The sequence below is a fragment of the Myotis davidii genome, unplaced genomic scaffold (assembly GCF_000327345.1).
Source record: "Myotis davidii unplaced genomic scaffold, ASM32734v1 scaffold89, whole genome shotgun sequence".
Taxonomy (NCBI): domain Eukaryota; kingdom Metazoa; phylum Chordata; class Mammalia; order Chiroptera; family Vespertilionidae; genus Myotis; species Myotis davidii.
The window spans coordinates 49825-66422 of NW_006300372.1; the positions used below are offsets into that span (position 1 = coordinate 49825).

Here is a 16598-nt window from a genome sequence, read left to right on the forward strand (position 1 = left end):
TAAATAATATGTAAAATTTTAAAATGAGGCACATGGCTTATTGCAAGCAGTGTATTGAGCATTGAAAATAATTCATAAACTCCCAATCTGTGAAATGCAAATACACAGAGTATCACTGGCAGATGCCCCCACGGGGGATCCTGACTCTTGGCTTGCCTGGTGTCCCTGACTGGACACATGCTACCCTACCTGAAAGTTTCCTGTTTGAACTTGGCTCTGAATCTTTGCAAGTTCCTTTCTGAAGCAGAGTGCCTTAACAACGCATGTGACCTGTCCCTTGCTCTTGATTGGAGCTCAGGCACACGGTCTCTCCTGATTGGCTAATTCAAAGGGAATTAGCCTTTGCTGTTTCAAGATGGCGGCCCCCAGGGGAGCGGTAAGCCATGTGGCCAACATGGCGACTGCCAAATCAGGCAGTCCAAAATGGCAGCTGCCTAAACTGTTCTTTGACAGAAAAGATGATTTGTTTATCCTCACAATAAACAAGGGAAGAGCAAACCAAAATCTCTAAGAGATAGACAGCCAACATTATCTTGCAGACAAACAGAAATCTCACTAGTTGTTTCTGGTGGCTGAAGCCTGAGAGGGAGAGCAAGAAGAGCCCCCAAGATTAAGAATTCTTGGCAACTGCTGGGACTTTCTTGCAATCTCTCTCACGCTTTCAACCCCACCACACACAGCTAGGCTTCCCCAAAGCGGGGCTTGCCTCTTTTTTTTTTCTTTTTTTTCTGCGAGAGTGCCAGCTATCCTGAGGGAAACTTCGGAGGGAACCAGCTACTAGATGGTTCGATTAGTCTTTCGCCCCTATACCCAGGTCGGACGACCGATTTGCACGTCAGGACCGCTACGGACCTCCACTTATGTAATGATGTTTACTTTGAATTTATATTAGTTCACACAAACACTCCATCCATGCCTTTGTTCCGGCCCTCTGGTCCAGCTTAAGAACCCATTGTGGCCCGCGAGTCAAAAAGTTTGCCCACCCCTGTGCTAGATGGTTCGATTAGTCTTTCGCCCCTATACCCAGATCGGATGACCAATTTGCACGTCAGGATGGCTACGGACTTCCACAAGAGTTTCCTCTGGCTTCGCTCTTCCCAGGCATAGCTCACCATCTTTTGGGTCCTAGCACGTGTGCTCATGCTCCACCTCCCCGGTGCGGTGGGCGAGACGGGCTGGTGGTGTGCCCTCAGCAGACTGGAGAGGCCTCGGGATCCCACCTCGGCCCTGGCGGGCCTTCACCTTCATTGTGCCACAGCGGGCCTCTTCTTTAAATAAACTGAACAACAACAAAGAGACACAAAAACATCAACACTCTTATACAGGTGCGCAGAATACACTAAAAGTTTACACCAGAGAATGTCCAGCATTAAAAATTACCAAAGCAGTGTCTTTTATCCCTGGTTCAGGATCTGCCTCTCTCTAGAATTTTAGTATATTCCCAATCGAAGCGGGGCTTGCCTCTTTTTTTTTTCTTTTTTTTCTGCGAGAGTGCCAGCTATCCTGAGGGAAACTTCGGAGGGAACCAGCTACTAGATCAGCTGTGGGCAAACTATGGCCCGTGGGCCGGATCCGGCCCATTTGAAATGAATAAAACTAAAAAAAAAAAGACCGTACCCTTTGATGTAATGATGTTTACTTTGAATTTATATTAGTTCACACAAACACTCCATCCATGCTTTTGTTCCGGCCCTCCGGTCCAGTTTAAGAACCCATTAGTTTGCCCACCCCTGTGCTAGATGGTTCGATTAGTCTTTCGCCCCTATACCCAGATCGGATGACCAATTTGCACGTCAGGATGGCTACGGACTTCCACAAGAGTTTCCTCTGGCTTCGCTCTTCCCAGGCATAGCTCACCATCTTTTGGGTCCTAGCACGTGTGCTCATGCTCCACCTCCCCGGTGCGGTGGGCGAGACCGGCTGGTGGTGTGCCCTCGGCAGACTGGAGAGGCCTCGGGATCCCACCTCGGCCCTGGCGGGCCTTCACCTTCATTGTGCCACAGCGGGCCTCTTCTTTAAATAAACTGAACAACAACAAAGAGACACAAAAACATCAACACTCTTATACAGGTGCGCAGAATACACTAAAAGTTTACACCAGAGAATGTCCAGCATTAAAAATTACCAAAGCAGTGTCTTTTATCCCTGGTTCAGGATCTGCCTCTCTCTAGAATTTTAGTATATTCCCAATCGACTATTCAAAAATAAAAATGGGCTGGGGTCTTTTAAAATTCCATCTGAAAAATTTGGCTGTATTTAAGAAATATATTGTTACTTTATTTTGCCCTTCTTAGAGGCCAAAATCTTCATAACATTTAAAATATAAGTAAACTGTAGTTATTAATTTTTATTTTAGAAAGCTTTCCATGCAATTTCAAGTATATTAAATCGGCTAAATTCAAAAATATTTCCTTTAAGAAGAGAGAACAAATTCTTGAATCACTCCAGGCCCTTGGAGTTTTCCAAAAATCATTCCTTGGTTATAGCCTTGAAATTTAACTTGGAAAGACCATCAAATATATTTTAAGCCGAATTCTGCCCCATTAGCCTGGCTAGAAAGACACGTTCCTACCCTACTTACAGATTGCGAATTCTGCAGCTGATCATGGGCTTTGCGTGCGGTGAAATATCTCCCCACCTGTACGGTGTGCCCACCTATCTGGTGAATTCTCCCCCATCTATACGGTGAATCTTCGTTTTTTCACTCTAGATGAAGTCTTCTCTTCCAGATGTCCTATTGAGGTGCCAGATGTGAATGTTCCCCCACATCCTGTGTAGTTCAGGGTTCAGGATCTGGAAGAGGGGGTGCACACAAATGAAAGAGTTGAGACAGAAAATAATTTGGAAATTGGGGGGCCAGGCGAGAGCCCATCCCAAGAGGATGGACTCCACTTTTGTTCAGGCCTTGCCATCCTTTTATTTAGTTTGGGATACACCTATAGCCCTTAGGCAGGCAAATTCCAGTAACAGACTGACTATCTTATCAGTAAGGATTTACATGACTATCTGGTGGGGAAGTTGCTTCAGCTACCATTGTCTGAACTAAACAGTGGGTGCACAGCTCTGACCTTTGCCAGGGCTTCAGGGTCACCAGCATTCTGGGCTCCTTGTCCACACCTCTCTGCTAGAGAAGACAATAGGCGGTTTCCCACAGACGCTCAACCACTGAACCATGCTGGCTGGGCTCTGGGCAGCTCTTAAGTTGATCTTCACCAAACCTACCTCAATTTTTAAAGACAGAGCATGCAAAGTATATGTTGAGTTAATGAAAAATTAGTTTTAGTCTATTAAAAATGCATTAAATTAAAATAAATTAATATATTCTTAAGCATAACATTAAAGATTGAGCAGAAATTATACTGGCTGCTATTTCTGAATGAGAAGCAATGAGTGAAGGGCTGAACATTGGTAGTTGACTTGGTGAGATGTTACATTGGAACCTGGGTCATAATTTTAGGCCCAAAACATTTATGCAGAGGCCATAGAGTAGATATCAGAAGGATTTTTTGTGTTTGTTAGAGACCAGCTATGCTTTTCCCTATTGTGTTGGAGCTATGCAATAGGAAAAAGCATGGTTTACCATATGAACTCTTTCCTTATTGAATTAGTGCTTTACTTGAAAAGTACCAAGTGATGAGATATATTTTAAAAGTTACACTTAAATTGAAATACTAAAACATATCACACCCTTATCCCATTTTTAAATGAAAAAAGTCAAATATGCTCCTATTCAGGTTTCAATTAAGATATAGATTTAAGTAGGATGAAAATGAAATAAAGCTAAATGTAAGTTTTTACTCACAATGTAGTACATTAACCATATATTAGAATTATGCATCTTTTTTATACATGTGCTTGGCTTCGTGGCCTTTTCAGCTTCAGGCATCATGTTACTATTCCTTTGAAAATTCTGCTTTGAGCTGAGCTGGTTCTAGGGTAGTTACATCTTCAGAATGAATCTGATTGAACCCATATAACTTAAATCTAGGAACACCTGAAGGATATTAATATTTGGAAAAAAAGAGAAGATTCTAGGGTTGTAGATGAAGGGAATAATAGCAACAGGTCAGAGCCTAATAATTGATTTTCCAAAGAGTAAGAGAATATTAAATTTGTAGATGCCCTTCTCCCAAATAGTTCAAGTTTGCCTGTTCTGTTGCCTCATACAACCCTTCAAACAGTAGTGTAAGTTTTATTTTAGCAACTTAACGTGCAAAATTAATGAATGTCTAGTTTAAAAGAGTCCTTTAATATTGGTGAGGATTTTCTTGGATGATATTTACCCTTAGGGTCCCATTTGTTCCTTTCTTTCTTCATTCATCCTACTAATATTTGAAAGTCTAATATGTGTTAGCATTAGATATATACAAATGACTACACTGTTCTCTCCACTCTTGAGCAGTTTATGTTCTATCTCCACTTGCTTCTAATAGTCTCCCAGTTCATGTCTCACTCCTTGCCATATTTCAGGCTGAATTGATCTCTTCTGAACTGGGACCCATGAGAGGTGGTGTTAAGCTTCCTCTAGTCCCTAAATGTAGGTTGGGTCGTCTATGAATGAATGATTCAGAAAAAGCCTGGCCAGATTGGCTCAGTGGTTGAGCGTTGACTATGAACTAGGAGATCACGGTTCAGTTCCCAGGCAGGGCACATACCCAGGTTGCCTGGCTCCATCCCCAGTGGGGAGCATGCAAGAGGCAGACAATTAATGATTCTCTCTTATTATTGATGCTTCTATTTCTCTTTTCCTTTCCCTTCCTCTCTAAAATCAACAAAAATATTTTTTAAATGATACAGAAAGGGTAAAACAAATATAAGGTTAAGAATTAATTGGGTAGCCCTAGCTGGTTTGGCTCAGTGGATAGAGCATCAGCCTATGGACTAAAGGGTTCCAGGGTCTATTTCAGTCAAGGGCACATGACTGGGCTGTGGGCTCGATCCCGAGTTCGGGGTGTTCAGGAGGCAGCCGGTCAATGATTCTCTCTCATCATTGATGTTTATATGTTTCTATCTCTCTCTCCCTCTCTCTTCCTCTCTGAAATCAATAAACATATATTTTTAAAAAGAAGAAGAAAAGTAATTCATTAAAAAAAAGAATTAATTGGGTAGCCAAACTGGAACAATATTACACTTATCAGCAAATAATTTGTGTGTGTTTTCCTCTTCACGAACAATGAAAATACATCCTGCATATCAGATATTTACATTACAGTTCATAACAGTAGCAAAATTACAGTTATGAAGTAGCAACGAAAATAATTTTATGGTTGGGGGTCACCACATGAGGAACTGTATTAAAGGGTCGCGGCATTAGGAAGGTTGAGAACCATTGCTATAGAGAATTTAGAAACAAGAGAACCAGCAAGAGAGGCTTGGGGGCTTTTGAGAACAAGCTCTCCTCACCTGCTTCAGCATTAAGATGTTAAAACAGCATTAGCCCTCCAATGGGTTTCCAGTTAGATTAAATGAAGACCATGGCATTAATGAAGACCAAAATTCCCATAAAAGTAAAACATGCTTATTGCCTAAATATAGCAGGCAGTAAGTCAGCAATGCTTTTGCAGTTTCTGCAAGGTGACTGCTCAGCAGTAATTGCTTCTGTTCGAGCATGAGTAGAATGTGTTAGCTGTAGCCCTGTCTCCAGAGATGTATAAGCACTTTCCGAGGGTGGAATGAGATTTGGAAAGACATTTGTGGTCTAATTGTTATTTGGGTCTATGTGTTTACTCAGCTCCGTGCACCTGGAGGAGGCTGGCATTCTACGGGCGGGACCAGGAGGATCTGATCAGCAATGGCCAACAGTATCCAGTGCAACTCCAGGTAAAGACCCAGGGTCTCTCCCTTGTTTGGGTTCTGGAAAGCGATAAGGTAACCTGTTTTTGTAAGACCAGGATTGTTAATGGCTCTCTATTTATTCTTCCTTTTCCTTACATGTATGACTTCCTTACATACATGGTTATTTTGATTTTCTACTTAATGTCCTTCAGGGGTTAAAAACAGATAACATAAAGTGTGTGTGTGTGTGTGTGTGTGTGTGTGTGTGTGTGTGTGTGTGATTTTCTAAAATAATCAGGTAACTTTCAAATGTTTAGCTTCTCCAAGTTTCACAGAAATTTGGTGGCTTCATGTGCAAAAATGACACTGGGAGCAAAGATCTTTTGGTTGAAGACCATGGAAACCCATTCAAAGTAGTGAGCAAAAGGGAGATGATAGATAGGTAGGTAGGTAGGTAGATAGATAGATAGATAGATAGATAGAAAGATAGATAGGTAGATAGATGGAATGGGGTTTTTCATGACAGTAGAAAGTTATCAGAAGCAAGGCACCACTCTCTGACTTAAAGTCAAAGTCGGATCTGCTTCTTTCTGCGCAACTACATCATCCTGTAGACTGACCTTTACCGCCTTAACATACAATACACATTACCACACATGACTGCCTCATAGTTTCTTAGTTCAGAGGACCAATGGAGACAAATTCCTAATTCACATTTTCAAGAAAAAGGATCGCCAGGTTGAATCAAGTCACATTTCCTTAGTTTCCTTATTCTTACCCAATCACTAAAGCAGTGTTATATAATTAAAAGATGGCTTTGGAGGCTCATTCCTGTGGAAGTTTTCAGAAAGGAAGAGTTATGGAGATTGCAAATGGTGTCTTCCATAATCCTCTATGAATAGAACATCATGATGATGATAATAGTTAATAAATTATTGAGCCATATATACCCAGACTCTGTGCCAAGCACATTACATGTGTGATTTCATTTATTTGTCATGACAATCTTGCAGGGGATTTAGTATATCGATTTCACATATGAGAAGCTAGAGACACAGCGAGGTTAAGAAACACACCCAGGTTCATGTGGCAGAAGTAGAATCCAACCCAAGTGTGTCTTGCTTCATAGCCAAGTGTATCTAGCACTTATATTCAGAGCATGGCTGGCTTGCAAAAATTTATCCAAATTCAAATACACACTCACATACATAATAGATGACATAAGTTTGTGTGTAAAAAGTACTTTCCAAAAATACTCAGATCCTTTCAAATGATTAAGCTATCTAAGTAACATGTGCAGTTAAGGGCCCATTTTTGCTGGCAACTCTAAGGCCTTTCATTGATTCTAATCAGCCAGCATTTGCTATTTATGAATGTTGCATAATTTAACTAAAAGTCACATTTGTTAAAAAAACAAATGCACAAGTTAAAGCAATTCATTAGAGAGCTAATATTGCCAGGTGGCAAGAGACGAATATTCATTGACAAATCTGTAGCCCCAATGCCAATGATGGAGTGAAGAAGTGATGGATGAGCAGGTGGGTTTAGACTGTCAAGTGTTGCAAGATAGGGAGGCCTCTGGAAAGGTGAGAACTATCCAATCAAAGCAGCCACATGAAGTCATGCCCTGCTACCTTCATGTCAGGGCTTTTCTTGTTCTCATAGATCAGACTGGTGAGCCAAGAACTAATTTTGAATACATTCTTCTTTTCATTGATGATGCTGGTGGATGTATATGCCTAGGCAAATGTGAAATAGGGACTGTGTACTGATTTCATTTGCATATGGCTCAGGTCTCTCCTTCAGATTCAAAAGAATTTTAGGAACCCATCTTCTTGTCAGAAGATAGGGAAGGAGTTTCCATTACTCCCCTTCCCTACTGTCTCAATCCCTCTTGTGTAATCCCCTTTCTCCAGGACTGTGCTTAGCTGCTGACTCATGAGTCACAGTCCTCATGGACTGAGCTGGACAGAGCTTACATCTTCCAGATACTCCATGGGTAACCTAACCATACTTTTCAACATCTCTCCGTACCAAAGATCTAAGTTAAAGAGATATTCCTCTGCCTTCTGCTCTGTCCTTTGGTACTCTTAGGTTTTAGGACTCAAAACATGTTTTGCACTGTTTGGAGGGAATATGGCATAAAGATTAAGATTAGGATGTGGCATCAGATCTGAATTGCACCACAATTCCAAACTTACTTGCTGGGTGAGCATAAGCAAATTGCTTAAATTCATGTTTTCCTAATTACCTATCCTATAAATTGGGTATAAAAATAACACCTATCTTATCGAGTTGCCATGGTAAGAATAAACAGCTGAATATAGTGCTTGACATATAATATTAATAGATGTCTAATCTTTTTACTCCTTTTTTTTTTCTGGGATACTTTTGAGCAATCTGTGATGTGGCTGGACTTGGCTGACAACCTGGTAGCCAGAATTCAATAGTTCTCATTCCTAGGCCCAGAAACAGACACTCTGTAGTTTTTGGATCATACTAACATCTATATAGTCCATTCATCCCTAGCCACCCTCGTGGGGATGAAATGAGAGGGATTTATTAATTCTGCTGATCGATGTTCCTCTCTCATCGATGTTTCTAACTCTCTGTCCCTCTCCCTTCCTCTCTGTAAAAAATAAATAAATAAAAGAAAGAAAAGGAAAATGCTTCAAAAAGCTTGGCTGTTTCTAGTAGAGCCTGCCTTTCATTGCTTCTGTTGTCCTTCAGTGCTTCATGATGAAGGTGCAGCTGCTCCAAAAGGCTTCCTCCTGGTTCCTGAGTCGCCTTACACTTGTGTCTGAGACCTCATGAACCAGCATCTTCTGATAGCACACACAGCAGCTGCAGGCATGGCATTAAGGGAGAGGGACCTGCTGTGCTGGGATCCTCATTCACATGTGTTCCTTGCAGTTGTTTTTCCTCCACTGATGAGTTACTTTGCTTTGTCTCTAAACTGCTCATTTATTTACATAGTCCACAAAAGCCCTGCTCTGAAGGGATCAATGGGGACATCACAGGTGATGTTTCCTGCAAGATAAACAACTCAGGCATTAAATCCATTAATCCTGATTACTGGCCCCTTTCTCCAGGCTCTCTGTGTAAGCAGACATGGCCGGCTGGCTTCTTACTTTTACTCAGGTTCCTGTGAGACTGAGCAGAGAAAGAAAATGGCTAAATAGGGAATGTAGGCATATAGCTACAGTCTCTTCTCCAAGTGGAGGAATGTGTTTTGAGGAGAGGGGCATTAAAGGGCCAGTCATTCACGTTCACAACTCTAACTTTCTTAATGTGAATGCTCTGAAGAGGTTTTAATGATTACCCTTTTGTGACTAGTTCCTAGAGGAAATCCCAAGAGGTTGTAAAAACAAAACAAAAAAACACAAACAAAACTGCCCCTCCCTTCGAGAGCTGGTCTGGCTTCAGGGTGCCAGCCTACTTTGCCATCTCCCACTGGTTCATCCAGGCTCCTCTTTCTACATTTCATGGGATCTCAGGACTTACCTAAGGCAAAAGTAAATTATTTTTGGAGTAGGAGCTATTCACTATTTTCAAAAGAGCTCAGGGAATTCCCAAACACACAGTACTACCAAGGATAACTTTATAGGTTGTCAAGTAACACCCCAGGGGATCCAGGACCGAACAGTGAAAGATTAGTTAGGTAGGTGAGGCAACTAAGGCAGTGAGGCTTAGAGAACCTTAGTTTAGAGAGGGGCTAGGCAGTGTTTCTCACAGGATGGTTCCCAGAGCAGCAGCTCTAACAATACCTACTGAGCCAGAAACTCTCAGGGTAGGGCCCAGCCATCTATCTTTAACAAGCCCTCCATGAGATACTGATGGGCCCTAAAGTTTAAGAACTGGTCTAGAGAGTCAAGATTAAATATCCTCGAAGTTGTCTAATATCTTTGCAAGCTCAGAAACTGTGCAAGGAAGCATCAGCTTAAGATTCTTGCAAGAAACAGGATGCCTTTTTCCATATCAGAGAGAGAATCACTAAGAGCTCAGGCTGTGGGTCAGAGTAACTCCCCTTTGGATTCTAGTTCTGCCACTCAGCAGTTGTATGTCCCTGGGACCATTGCTTTTTTTAAAAAATTTTTATTCCAGTTTCTTCTTCTGTAAAATAGAGATAATAGCCTTGTCTGCTTTATAGGGTTGTTGTAAGAATTAAATGAGATAATACACACATATTATAGAGCGTGTGTGTAAATGGTAACTATATCAATGATTTTTCAAGGTACAGGTCTATCCTTTAGCTTCAGAATATAGGTCTGAGTTGTTCTGAGTTATTTCTGTGGAAAGGCTGTACCATACAAAATATTTTTTAAAAGCGCCTGTCTTTTTTGTGTCCTTGGGGGATGTTGTTGCCCTGGTTTGCCACATCTCTTTGCTCTGTGGGAAATGGACAGAGTTTATGTGTCCTACTTTTAAAGGGGGGTTCGGGCTCTTAATTGTCTTAGAGATTCCTACCCCTCTGAGAAAATCAACTCCCCACGGAGGGCCTCCACGGAGACTCCACCTCTGACTCTTCCCCAGAAAGAACTCCTGAGCCTTAATATTTTGGAATCTATTTAGAACTGCCAACATGAATTTTTCCACTTTGTGAGCAAGTGCAGCCTCGGGCCTTGTTTGAGAATTTGGAAATCACACTCAGCTCACTCGCAGTTCCACTAACCCGCTCACCCTCAATTTCTGTTGTCATGGCAATGATAGTCCTGGGAGGTGTGTGCATATCCTTATTAGGAAAAGAAATGAGATCAGAGATCTCTGTGGGTGGGGCAGCTCCCTCCTCCCAGTATCCTCCCTCTCACCTTGCATCTCACAGCTGAGGAAAGTTGAGCCCTTTAAGATGCCCTTTTACTATGTGGGGTGTGGAGCTCATCATGTCTGATGGAGCTCTTGCTGTAGCCTACCTTGTGTATTCTGCCTTGGCCTGGAGAGAGAGCGAGCAAGATGTTGTGCAATGGGAATTAGAATACTCTACCTAGGAGAAGCCATGAAGCTTAAGTCTGCACTGATTCCATCTATCCACGACTTTCTTCATCTCCTTCTTAGAAGAACACTGCACCTTCAATTTTTAATGGTCATGGAGATAAACAACTGAGTGAAGACTTTCTGGTTTCTCTGAATTTAAACATTTCTGTTTAATAAATAGATTCTGAGATAGTTCTTTTTCTCCACCCTGTAGTTCATGCACCTCCCTCATTTTTTCCTACATAAACTCTTCCAGAATGGGTAGCCCTGGCAGAACACAGTCAGGGCTGGGGCTATGATGCACAGTAAATGAATTTCTTCTCTAATAGTGGTCCAAAAACAGATCATGTGCCTCCTGAAAACCCAATCCCATGTGCCTTCAGCTATATGCTCCTGGACTGAGCAGAGAAGAGCAGCAGGAACTGTTCCCTTAGGCTGCAGTTCCCTTCAAATCCCACAGATGCAGAGAAGCTGCGAAAGCAGGGTCAGGAAATGGAGACTCATTACAGTTACTTCAGTTATTATTGATCCCTCTAATGTACCACTGGAGCAGTATAGTCTGGCCCCTGAAAACTGCATCAGGAGAAACAACATTTGAGTATGTCTTAGAAAAAGAGTACACCTTATCCTTCTTTTGTTTAAGAGTGTTGCACGGGACAGGGGAGTTTCTGAATTACTCTTCCTTCTAGCTTTCTCTCCACACCATGCTGCCCACTTGAAGTTTTAAGCCTCTCCTCAAAAAAGAGATTCAGGTTTCTCCAGGGAGGATCCTAGTGTCACAAAGGGCAAAGGAAGAGGGGTCACCAACTCTGCCTCCTGACTTAGCTCAAAGATGAAAGGCTACCTGTGTGTTTGAGGGCTTTGTGGGGAAGGGGAAGAGGAAGAGGAGGGTAGAGCTCCACACTCATTCTGTAGGAAAGATTGCTTGAATTGTTGGAATTGGTGGGCTTGGAGCTCCTCTCTGGATGGTGCTTGGGCAAGAAGGACCTACTTATGACCTGGATCAAGGGCAGAAGAATAGTGATAGCTTTAATTCCTTTAAGCTTTGCAGCTGCAGCAAGTGTTGCCCTCAGCCACGTTGATTCTAGTAAAGGAGAAGTGAAAGCCTGTCCCCAGCAACAGCAAGTATCTTTAATGACAAATATTTTCAGAGAAACTTTGCCCAGATTCCAAAAGAATTTGAAAAGTTCATTTTCACAGAGGCAGTCACTTTGCAGTTGAGAAGGTCGTTGCCTAATCTGGAGAAACATTTTCAGGTCAAGCACTGCTAGAGACTATGGGCCTCTAGGGAAGGGTCATAGAAGAGAGCTCATTGCCTAGAAGCCTGGAAGTAAGCATGTGGATTGGAGAGGAGCCTCTCTCTGCCTCAGCACTGGGAGCTTGTCACCCACAGTCAAAAAAAAGGAGGGTAGCAGAGATTGATGCCATTCCAGATATCAGAGACATCAAGAGCTTCCTCAGCTGCTGCTGGAATAGTCTACTTTCAAGGGAACTGACTAGGTAAAGGATAGGAGATGGCAGGCTCAAGGGTGGTAATACCAAGGAAATAAGGGGGAAAAGGATGTTTGTGCTGGTATTAAAACAAGAAGTTGAGAGCTTTGTAGAAGTCATATTCAAAAGGTATAACTGAAAGGTTTAGGAATTTTGAGGAACCAAATTTGGAATCATAAGAGAACAGGAATGTTGAGAAGTTTACCGATACTAGGGTTGTGTCCTTTGACTGCTGAATCCCAAATGGGGTACCCTGAGCCCCCAGATTACAGCTGCCACTGAATATAAAAAAACACACAACTAAACAAACTTTAAAAATATATCCAGCCTGTTCTATACAGAAGGTCTGAACAAATAAGTGTATTGTTTATGGTCCAAGAAAGTTTGCCAGCTGCAGCTTACTTTCAACACTGGGCCAATCCTGTGGCCAGAGCTGTTGCTCTAGGTGACACAATGGGTCAAGCTGAGTAGTGAGGTGACATTCCCCAAGTCTTCACTCTTACCCTTTTTGACCCTGCATCATAGGGATTGCGTTGCCCAAGAACACGTTCACACCTCTGTTCCCATTATCACTGGGGGTCACCTCAAGATCTGTGGCAAGCCTCAGCCAGTATGAATGATTTATGTTAGTGCACACCACATGCTGCATGTCCAAGAGTTTTAGGGGGAAGAAGAGCATCATCAGGTAGGTAACCAGGCCAGCACGGGACACGTTTGTGCTGGGGAGCTTGGTTTTGTATTTGATGATGAGCTATGGTATATAGAAGTTTCCTTCTCTTAGCCAATGCCTGTTAGCAAGGGTGTGTGTGTGTGTGTGTGTGTGTGTGTGTGTGTGTGTGTGTGTCATTGGGACAGTCTTTGTTGTTGAAATTTCAGAGTCTTTAAATCCTGTGCCCCCTGGATTTTAGAAGTAGTCTTTTAGAAGAAGAGACAGAAAGACTTAATAATAGCTACTATTTATTGAGAACTGTGATAATGCACTTTACATGCATTGCCTATTTAAATAAGAGAGAAGTATATTATTATTCTCATGTTTCAGATAAGAAAATTGAAGCTTAGGAATTAAGTGACTTCTCTAAAGTCACACAATTAGTGTTTCTTTGGTCATCATTATATTTCCAATGTCAAGTAAGATGTGTAGCACATAATGGTGCTTAATAAATATTTGTTGATGAACACAATGACAAAGGCAATATTTGAACGCCTGGCTCTCTGATGGTGAGCCCTATGCACTTAACTAACATACTACTGTTATTTTGTCCCACGCATCATGTGAAAAATACTTCACTTCCAGGTACCAAAATCTATATTAGTTTCCCAGGCCTGCTGTAACAAATTACCACAAACTACATGGTTTAAAACAATATAAACTTATTATCTCATATTTCTGACTATTGGAAGTCCAAAATGGGTTTGACTGGGCTAAAATCAAGGCATAAGTAGGGCTGCATTCCTTATGGAAGTTCTAGGGGAGGATCCATTTATTTGCCTTTTCCAGTTGTAAGAGGCTGCCTACCTTTCAGGGCTCCTGGCTCCCTCCTCAATCTTCAAAGCTAACAGCAGGAGTGTCTGCAAATCTCTTGCTGACTCTGACTCTCTTTCCTCCCTCTTTCACTTATAAAGATCCTTGTGATTACACTGTGTCAGAATCAGGTCTGCAAAGTCTCTTTTGTCATGAAACATAACATTTTCACAAGTTCCAGGGATTAGGACACAGACGTCTTTGGGGGCCCATTATATTTCTACCACAAGGTCTGTCATGTTCAGGCACAGATGGCTTTGTGTGTCTGTGTGTAAATTTCAGTAGAGGTGAAGGTAAAATAAAGTGCGTATTAGGACTCTGAAAAGGATATAGTGAGTATGGACGAGACTTTAAATGCTTTTTGAAGGCTATTGTCAGAAGTTTGGTGGAGACTAATGAATCACCTTGCTTTTCCTCCAAATCTTAACTGATTAAGAATAGACTAACAAAGTTCAGAATCGGGTTTATTATTGGTAAAGGTAGTCTGGAGAATATGATAGGGTGTCCAACCTCCCAAATGCAAGAGAAAAAAAAATGAAGAATGGCAGACCTCTCCCTTGGTGTGGAGGGAGAACTGTCCTGGTTTAATTACCAAACAGAGGCTAAGCTAGAAGAGAGAAAGAGAAAGAGAATTAGAGAAGTATGTCATGAAGGAACAGTGACTGGTGATGCTAACTTTGTTCAATCAAGAAGCACAATCTAGCCGGAACTGGTTTGGCTCAGTGGATAGAGCGTCGGCCTGCGGACTGAAGGGTCCCAGGTTCGATTCCGGTCAAGGGCATGTACCTGGGTTGCGGGCACATCCCCAGCGGGGGATGTGCAGGAGGCAGCTGATCGATGTTTCTCTCTCATCGATGTTTCTAACTCTCTATCTCTCTCCCTTCCTCTCTGTAAAGAATCAATAAAATATATTTAAAAAAAAAAGAAGCACAATCTATTTAAAGTATGATTTATGTACTTTCAACCATAAAGATTAAAAATAAATAATTTTTTAAAATGACAAAACAATAAAGTCTGATTTATGGAAATCTCCCCAATCCGATGAACAACTTTTCCTTATTGGGGAGAGTAAGTAAGGAAGTGGAGCTAAAGGTAAGAGCTCCCTTCCTAACCTATCGCTACAGGATGGAAATACTGGTTTGGTGGGTATTCCCTTCTCTATGGGCAGGGGTGGAAATGTGGAGACAAGAGGGAAATGATTCCCACTGCATTATTAAGGGATAAGGGATATTGTTCTGTCACAGGCTTAAGAGTATTTTTCCTAAAGTTGGGGAGCAGTCAGGACAAGACAGTACTCTTTGAATCATCCACAGGCTAATCTGGGTTAAGAGGTTTTATTCCCTCCCTAGCTAGCAGAAAAGTTACTCTCCCCGGGGTGATGCCAGGAGACAGGGGCAACATATATTACCTGTCCTGTATGCATCTAGTGTCTGTGTCTAGGTGAGAGCAGATTAAAATGTATACCCAGGACCTCCCTGAAGAAGGAAGTGCAGAGCCTGATTGGTGTGCATGTGTGTGTTGGGGGCTGTGGGAAGTGGAGCAGAGGAGGTGCTTTGTCAGTATTCCTACATCTCACTTGCTTTTCCTCAATGAGGCATCAGGGTCAGGGATGAGGGTGATTCTGGGCAAACTCTATGGATATACATGTATTCAGGATTTGTTGAGGTGTTTTTTAAAGGAGCATTTTGCATAACAAACCTATTCTCATAATAGCTATCTCCTTGAAATCCAAACAGGCTAGGCACCTCCAAAACCTAGAGCGTCTGATTGGAGACTCTCAGCAGCCCTGATTGGAGAATAAACCGCCCCTCATGCCTCTGACAGTGATTAGGCCTGAGACCCATGAAAGAGCTTCCTTGGAGCTCAGCATCCCCTGCAGGCTCCTGTGTCACCAAGATGCCACTAAAACTGCTGTCCCTGTTGTCTGCAGTGAATGGGGTCCTGTTTAGTCAATGATCAGTGTCATGTCAATTTCCCTCTATTGGACCAAGTATAAATTGATTCTAAATCTCTGCCTTGGTGAAAATTTTTAAAGGAGGATGAGCTCTTCAATAGCTCTCTTTAAATATAGGGATTTAGAGATATAAGTTATCTGCTTTGGTCCTTTCTCACCCAGGGTCACAACCTTGCCTCCAGGATGCTAGCCTTCTAAATGGTAATGATTTGAAGGACACTATGAAGACCCTCACAAAACCCACTTCATAGGCAGGTCCCTAGAACTCCTCCTTAAACCATTCTCTTTAAAATCACACATTCATTCATTCATTCATATATATTCTCTTGCTCTCTTACACACACACACACACACACACACACACACAGAAGTAAAATATTAGAATATCATTCCAAAGGTATTTTCCCTGGCTTGGCTTCAATATAGGATTTTGTTGGAACCTTCTAATAGTATATATTCATTAAACAAATATTTATTAACCATCTGCTTAAGACCAGTCTCTGTTCTAGGTGATGCAAATATAATATTCAATATAACACAGTCCTGTCCTCATAAGCTAGTATGTGGAAACAGAAATGTAAAGAAATAAAACAGAAATATTACCATGTTATGTGATAAGGACCATAATAGTACCATGCATAGGCAGGGCCAATGAGGGGAAAGGAGCTGAGACAAGCCACCAGGGCCTGTCAGTCTAGAATGGGACTCAGATCCTATCTGTGTTGTAATCAAAACAAGCCCCATGTAAATATGGTAAGCTGCCGGGGTCTAACCCCAGCAGGTCCAGGGGTCCCCGAAGGTGTGGACGGAGTCAGCGAAGAAGGAATGACATGGAGACAGCGTTCAGTTGATCAGCAGCCTTGCCAAGATGTCTAGCCACAATCT

General features: G+C 42.0%; 1 protein-coding gene across 1 annotated transcript in view; it reads left to right on the forward strand.

Annotated features, from left to right (window-relative positions):
* The window catches only part of PCDHAC1 (protocadherin alpha subfamily C, 1), a 72009-nt gene that overhangs the window by 45637 nt on the left and 9774 nt on the right, over positions 1 to 16598 (forward strand). The window contains exon 3 of the mRNA XM_006776943.2: positions 5732 to 5820. Coding sequence (XP_006777006.1) covers positions 5732 to 5820 — 89 coding nt within the window. The remainder of the gene's footprint in view (positions 1 to 5731; positions 5821 to 16598) is intronic.